At 54.5% G+C, this 7,498-nt stretch overlaps 1 protein-coding gene across 1 annotated transcript; it reads left to right on the top strand.

The window, feature by feature from the left end:
- Window positions 1-2,303: 2,303 nt before the first annotated feature.
- Window positions 2,304-7,192, top strand: AQP2 (aquaporin 2). Its single transcript, XM_055566340.1, has 4 exons — window positions 2,304-2,663; window positions 5,710-5,874; window positions 6,263-6,343; window positions 6,983-7,192. The coding sequence occupies exons 1-4, from the start codon at window positions 2,304-2,306 to the stop codon at window positions 7,190-7,192; spliced, it is 816 nt and encodes a 271-aa protein (XP_055422315.1).
- The last annotated feature ends 306 nt before the right edge of the window (window positions 7,193-7,498 follow it).

The raw sequence follows: 7,498 nt of genomic DNA on the forward strand, positions 1-7,498 counted from the left end.
TCACAGTGTTTTGTAAGCATCTCACCATCTGTCTCCAAGCGTTTTTGTCACACTCTGGTTAGCATCACACAACTCATGGTTCCTTGCTCCTCATAAGACACGGCGTCTTCAATCCCTAGGTTGGGAAGATCCCCTGGAGTAGAAATAGCAGCCTGCTCCAGTATTCTTGCTGGAAAATTCCATGGATGGAGGAGCCTGGTGGGCTACAAGCAATGGGGTCTCAAAGAGTCGGACACAGCTGAACATACACACAGCATACAGCATGCATATTAACCAAAAAATACACAGCTGAAACAATGTTTCCTCTGTTCATTAAACATAATTAAGCAAAATTAAGTTTTTAAAATTACAGTGTTGTGATCACTGTAAACAAAATACAACCCTCCCCGGGTTGGGGCTTCTCACCAACCAGGGACCACGGCTGGAACCCTCCAGCTTCTCAGGAACACCTTCCACTCTGGCTCAAAAGGAAGGAACAACCTGACCAGGGGCCCAGTCATGGCTGGCGTCCTCCCCTCCTTTCAGACTTGTGTCCAGACCAGAACATGAGTGAGTCTCAGTCTCTCTGGATTTCATGTTGTAGTCTGTAAAACAGATTCATAGGCTAGACGACCTCTGTCTTAGAGTGGTATCTTACCACTGGGTTCTAAATTTATGGCCGTGTGACTGAAGGCCAACATACACATACACAGTTTGGGATGTGGATTAAGGGCTACAAAGAGAAGTCACAACACCTCTTGGGGGGTTTATTGGGAGGTAAGAGACTTTTCACTTGACTAGGTAAGGGGAGATCCTGCCCAGAATAATGGGTCAGCCACTTTTTCTCTCTCTCAAGGTCATGAACATTTTGATCAAAGAGGAGAGACAAGAAAGTGTGTGTGGCCTATCCGAGGGCACGCGGCATCATGGGGGGCTCCACTCTGCGGTTTCCAGTCGCTCTCAGATTTCTGTTCCTGGGACTGTGACTTGCCCCAGGGACAGGAGGTAGAGCAGAGTCAAGAAGCTGATTCTCTTAGTCTCACTTAGGCCCTGACCTGCCTCTGGGTCCCCAGGACAGGGAGCAGGGCTGGAGAAATCAAAGAAATGTGATGTAATGGGACCTAATGTCTCCTGGACCCCAGGTCAGGGCAGCATTGATGGCAGGAGGTGGCACTGCCCAGAGGCTGGACTGAGTGGGCACTCAGACCAGGGAGTCACTTACTGCAGTCGCCCCGAGCCTGCACAGCTCACTGCCCCACAGAAAAGTCCTCCCCCTGTGGCTTGGGTGGCTCCGAGCTCTAGGGATACCTAAAGCCTGTCACAGCTTCTGGGACCCTAACATGTGAGTTTGGGGAGTCATGGTCTCTCCTGATGGTACAAATAATGCTATTAATAACAGATGATATCCACTGACAGCTTGCTGTGGGCCAGGAGCAGCTCTGAGCACTTTCCATACATTAGTTCATTTAATCTAAACCCCAAGCCCACATAGGTTTATTATCCCCTTTTGAAATCACAGAGATGCACTATGGAATGGAAAACCACGGCTTCCTCAGTCGACCTGAGCTTGACTCCATCACCCAAGGCCAGGATCCCAGAGCCTCTTAAATCACCCCCTGCTTCCAGGCTATGAAAGCTGCTATTTGGCAGGGGTTCCAGGGAGCAAGTGAAGCTTAATGATTTATGGATGACTGAGTGCAAGAAAGTGAACACAGGAGAGACACGAAACCTCTATGCCTTGGAAGGTTCATGTCACACCAACCGGTTGTTTTCCATCCCCTGCGAGATGGAGCTCAGTGAGCAGGAAGGATGTCCCGATCTCCAGAAGGGGTAGCACTGACACCCTGTTTCATGGTCAGTTCTGTAAGGTGTTGCCCCTGACTTGCCAAACAGTTTGAATCAGAGAGAGGGGTTTGGTAGCATAAGCCGTACAGAATCCCCATAGGACTGGTGGGGGCGGGGGAGGCCCTGGGGCAGCTGCCCTAGGATAACCTAGGGAACAAACACGGAAAACCAGGGGACATCAATCCCTATCTGGAGCTCATTAATGGGGAACGCCATTCAGCTGTGAAGTCCTAGATGGGGTGATAGGCATGCTGCGCCCAGGGGTAGGGGGTGGGGGCAGGAGGCGGCCACAGGGGAGAAAAGGTATCAGCCAGACTCCACCTACATCTCATGTGTCCAAATTCAGGATGGAGGGGCCCTATAAATGCCCAGGACCAGCCTCCCCGGAGACCCTGAGAGAGAGACAGACAGAGGGAGAGCGAGAGCTGCAAGCTCCTCGCCCCGAGACCCCTGGGCCAGCCCACGGAAGGCTCCACAGCATGTGGGAACTCCGGTCCATAGCCTTCTCCAGGGCAGTGCTCGCAGAGTTCCTGGCCACGCTCCTCTTTGTCTTCTTTGGCCTCGGCTCAGCCCTCAACTGGCCACAGGCCTTGCCCTCTGTGCTGCAGATCGCCATGGCCTTCGGTCTGGCTATTGGCACCCTGGTGCAGGCTCTGGGCCACGTCAGCGGGGCCCACATCAACCCCGCTGTGACTGTGGCCTGCCTGGTGGGCTGCCACGTCTCCTTTCTCCGCGCTGTTTTCTATGTGGCCGCCCAGCTGCTGGGGGCTGTGGCCGGGGCCGCCCTGCTCCATGAGATCACACCACCAGCTATCCGAGGGGACCTGGCTGTCAATGCTGTGAGTAACCAGAGCTGTGTCCTTCCCAGAAGGGAAGATCCTGGGGAGTCCCTTGTGAAGGACGAGATGGGAGCGACCACATCTGGGTGAGGGTCTAGGTGGGGAGACAGAGAGAGGTGGGATGGGGAAGGGGCAGAAATGCTGGAGCCAGGAACATAGCTGCCACAGGAGAGTCAGGGTGGAAGGAGCAGTAATGTCAGAGCAGCGGCTGGGTACCCGCGGGTCTGCTGGTGCCTTCTGCCCTGAGCCTCTTAGAGGGAGAGCCACATCAAGGACTCTGTTGACCGATGCTGGCGTTGCAGTGAGGCCTGTGCTAGAACTCACGGGGGACGGAGTCCCCAGGCAGACATAGTCTGCTATGAAGACTATGAGGAAGGAACTTCAGAGAGCTAGTCCCCAGCATCTTCCTGAGGGAAGAAGGACCCAACATTCCTTCAGCATCCACTGTGTACAGGGCTCACAGCAGGGACTCCATGCTAGCCACACGTGGATAACTTACGACAACCTATAAGGGAGGGATGAGAAGATCCATTTCTTAAGGACATGGAAGCTGAGACTCAGAAGGAGGAAGTACCAAAGCTAGTCTTTAAACCCAGGCTTGACTGTCAAACCTGTGATCTATCTACCCTACCAATATTCCCTCCTTGAGCCACCATCTAAGCCTTATTTTGCAAACGAGGAAACAGAGGCTCAGAGAAGGGAAGTGACAGGCTAAAAGCTCAAGAGTTTGTCGACATCAAGGAAAATAGCAGAACCCAGGGCAAAATTGAAGGGGCAAAGTCTCTCCAGATCTTGGAAAATGTCCCCAGAGCCCATGAGCTGATTGACATGACCAGTGGCTTTGGGAGCTGAGGGCGACGCTGTGGCCCCTCCCCCTCAACACCCCTGCCCTCTCCCTTTCCTGGGTCTGGGCAAGGCCTGGGCATCTGAGGGCATGGGTGGGAAGAGACAGCCTGTGCCCCTCAACACAGCTCTAACTCTTGCTCCTCTTCCAAGCCAGGGAGGCGAGTGCTTCTTTCATGCCTCGATCTCCAGCATTTCTTGGCCTTCCCTACCCCCGGGCCACCGGATGTAAGCTCTGATGTCTCTGAAGAGACCTGCGTGGTCTCTGTGGCCATTCCCTCCCCCATACAGGTGGCCTTCCTCATGCAAGGAGCAAGGGTGTCCCCAGTGGGGAACTTCTCTCTTCAAAATGGAAAATATGATGAGTCTGGGGGCTCAAGTTTGAGAGAAGGCAAGAGTGACCACTGTGATGGATAGACTGAGAAGTCTGACCATTTCCATTGAGAATGAAATTAGTTCAGTTTGCAGCAAGATGAGGTCTAGTTAGACTAAAAGAGGAACTTCTTGAAAGCATGGACAAGAAAGCCTCAGAATGTGTGACTAGGAAATCCCCTCTAATAGCAGGGCAACGTGAGTGCTAAGGGGCCTTGAGGACACAACCTCCTGCTCTTCCATCATCTCACAGTTGACTGGGGCCCTCAGGAGGGAAGGGTCTGGGAGGCTCCTCCGAATTTCTGCTCAGCATTTACCATCTTGATGACCTGGGGAGAACTTTCCTGGCTGGAACGAGGCAGCAATGAGACTGACTTGTCCTGAGGCTAGGAAGAACCAGATGACCCCCATGGCTGTCCCAGGTGTCCTCTGGAGTCATTGGAAAAGCCAGTCTGCCCACCAAGAATTTACCACTGATGTGCATCTGCTTTGTGGCAGGCCAGACTTCATCTCATTCTTGGTACAACACTATAAGGAGAATTCTGTGATCCTCCACTCTGAGTGGTAAAATTGAGGTTCAGCATTCAATTGATTCAAATCACAGAGCCGTGTCAGCACCTGGAAATGGACCCAGAGCTGTCTGACACTGAACCCACATCCATACTCTCTCCTTTAGACCACTCTTTACCAGGGAACGGAGCTGGGCTCTGCCTTTGTCATTTCCAGTCTCACAGTCCTCCAGGATCCATTCCGCTATCCCCATTTTACAGAAAGACAAACTGAAGCTGAAATAAATAGAGCCCCACAGCAAGTCAGAGGCTCCAAAGTGTCTGTCTCCAGAGCTCTTCACTGGCCCCACTATAGGCTCTGACATTGGAAGATGAGAGGGAGTTGAGGTTAGACTCCAGAGAGGCCCAAGGGTGCCATCTCGATGGTTAGGACCCAAGGTGGGGGTTCAGAGCCTGGAGAAGGAGTGTGGGAACTCAGGGCTATCCCAGCTTCACCCAGCGCTGTGCCCAGACCCAGAGGGCAGGGTGTAGGGTTCAAGATAACAAAACCCAGGGAGAAATCCAGTACTGGGTGTGGCCGAGTTATGAAATCACCTCTTCACTCAGCCCCAGGTTCTCTCGTTACAAGGTAAGGTCTGCTGGGACCATGGGCACCCCACATGGGGGTGGAGGCATCACAGTACAGGGACCCCCACCTCAACCTCCGCAGGAAGTGCAGAGAGCAATTCGCAGGGCAAAACTGACGCCTGAAATGCAGTAGGAATAGGCAAGGTCAAGGGGAGCAAGCATATTGTACACTGGACTCCTGAGGGAAGGGAGCACACTAGTGCCAGCCCCTGAGCCAGTCCCTTGATCCTGTTCCTGGGAGCCCTTTGACCATAGGAGGAAAGACCACCGGCCTCTCATTACACCAGTATCCTATGGCTTAAATAGAGAGGAAGGTCTTCCTATAACCAGGCCTAAAACTTCCTGCTGCAATCAAAACCTCTTCCCTCCTTGTTCTTCAGGAAATAGACATTCCACATCTCAGTACCCTTTTCCTCTCACACTGCAGGCACACAATCCCAATTACCAAACCTAATGGGCTATGGAGTCAGTTTCCCTACCTCTAGCCTGGGAACCACAAGTAGTCAGTCATAGGGTCCATCCCCCTGCCTGTGTGCCATGGCCCAGTTAGAACCCACCAGTAGTGTGGACTAAGGTGGCAGGTGCGCCCTGGTGGATTGTGCCCGGAAGCCTATCTGGGTCCCTGGCTGCAGGTGGGCAGGAAGATGACACCAGTGTGGGGAGCACGCTCAGTGTGTTCCCTCCTCTGTCCCCAGCTCAACAACAACTCGACAGCCGGCCAGGCCGTCACTGTGGAGCTTTTCCTGACACTGCAGCTCGTGCTCTGCATCTTCGCCTCCACTGATGAGCGCCGTGGAGACAACGTGGGCACCCCTGCCCTCTCCATCGGGTTCTCTGTGGCCCTGGGCCACCTCCTTGGGGTAGGTTGTGGCCACTGATTCCAGCCTCCCTGGAGGGACAGACACACAGACCTTCCCCAAAGAAAGAGATACACAGACTGCTCTAGAGATAGATACACAGAACCCCCAAAAGTGACAGCCACAGAGACACCCCCAAAGAGACAGATACACAGACCTCCCAAGAGGGACAGACACATGGACATACTCCAGAGGGTTTGACCCTCAGGCACCACAAAGGGACAGATAGCACTCCAGCTTCAAACGAATAGCAAGCCCTGTAAATATAGCACAAACTTAATCATCCATCCATGAATGCCCTGTAGGTTGAGGTCAAGCACTGGAGAGGGGCACGAAGACTCTGGCCCCATCCTCACCCTGCTCCCCTCCCTGCCTCCTGCCTCCATTGCAGATCCACTACACTGGCTGCTCCATGAATCCCGCCCGCTCCCTGGCTCCAGCTATCGTCACCGGCAAGTTTGACGACCACTGGGTAATGGCTGAGACCTCCCTGTCCTCCCCTCCCGCAGAAACCCATCTCCACTAGAAGGGAGAGCAGTGGGATCAGCAAATCCACCCCACCCCCAATCCTCCTCCTGGGGCTACGGGGAGTCTTGGGTCCACCTTTCAGGTCTGACCCCAGAGACTCCGTTTCTACATCTATAAATGAGGATAAGAGTGTATCCTTTGTTCCTTTGGTTTTGGGGAAAGATTAAGTGAGGTTACTGGTTTAAAAGAGATGACGCAGTGCCTCAGAATTCGATAAATGGTAATTATTTATACTAGGCTACATATTTCTATCATTTAGCACTTATCTAGTACTTCCTTAGTATGTGCCAGGACTTATTCTAAGTGCTTTGCAAATATTGACTCAGAGTTTTCACAACAACCCTAGGCGTTAGGTATTAGAGTGAGGAAAGGCACAGAGAGGCCAAGTAACTTGTCCAAGGTGACCAGGGAGTCCGCACTGAATTCGCCCCATTACCCCACAACTAACAAGTCTTCCCAGCTGCTCGCTTCTCCTCACTATTCACACGGAAGAGCGTTTGATACCCTTCACCGCGCGAGGCCCCCTTTCAACGCCAACGGGGAGAGGAGCATCCCTCGAGCCGCCCTCTCGCTCGCCCCCCAGGTCTTCTGGATCGGACCCTTGGTGGGCGCCATCGTGGCCTCGCTCCTCTACAACTACGTGCTGTTCCCGCCCGCCAAGAGCCTGTCGGAGCGCCTGGCGGTGCTGAAGGGGCTGGAGCCCGACACCGACTGGGAGGAGCGCGAAGTGCGGCGGCGGCAGTCGGTGGAGCTGCACTCCCCGCAGAGCCTCCCGCGCGGCAGCAAGGCCTGAGCGCCGGGACGGGCTGGGGGAGCTCGCCCGCCCGCCCGCCACCCCGCCGGAGCCCCTCTCCCCAGGCTCGAAGCCGGCCCCCAGGGCACAGTAGCTGCTTCCAAGACGCGCCGAGCGGCCAGGGCCCCGGGCACCGCGGTGAGCCTGGCAGATTCACCTGGCCTGAGGCTGCGCGGGGCAGCAAGTAGGGGACCCTGCGGCGCCTGGCAGGGAGCTGGGGACAACTGCGCCCAGCTGGGGAGGGAGGGCGGAGCTAGAGGCCTCCTCCGAGAGCCTGGGCAAGTGCACTGGGGGACGGGAGCTGGA

Source organism: Bubalus kerabau, chromosome 1 (assembly GCF_029407905.1).
Source record: "Bubalus kerabau isolate K-KA32 ecotype Philippines breed swamp buffalo chromosome 1, PCC_UOA_SB_1v2, whole genome shotgun sequence".
NCBI lineage: Eukaryota > Metazoa > Chordata > Mammalia > Artiodactyla > Bovidae > Bubalus > Bubalus kerabau.

Bases quoted from the DNA above. Each gene is read 5' to 3' on its own strand.
- AQP2 (XM_055566340.1), top strand. From the start codon at position 2,304: ATGTGGGAACTCCGGTCCATAGCCTTCTCCAGGGCAGTGCTCGCAGAG. The intron at 2,664-5,709 runs GTGAGTAACCAG...CTCTGTCCCCAG, and splicing joins GGGACCTGGCTGTCAATGCT to CTCAACAACAACTCGACAGC. The intron at 6,344-6,982 runs GTAATGGCTGAG...CTCGCCCCCCAG, and splicing joins GCAAGTTTGACGACCACTGG to GTCTTCTGGATCGGACCCTT.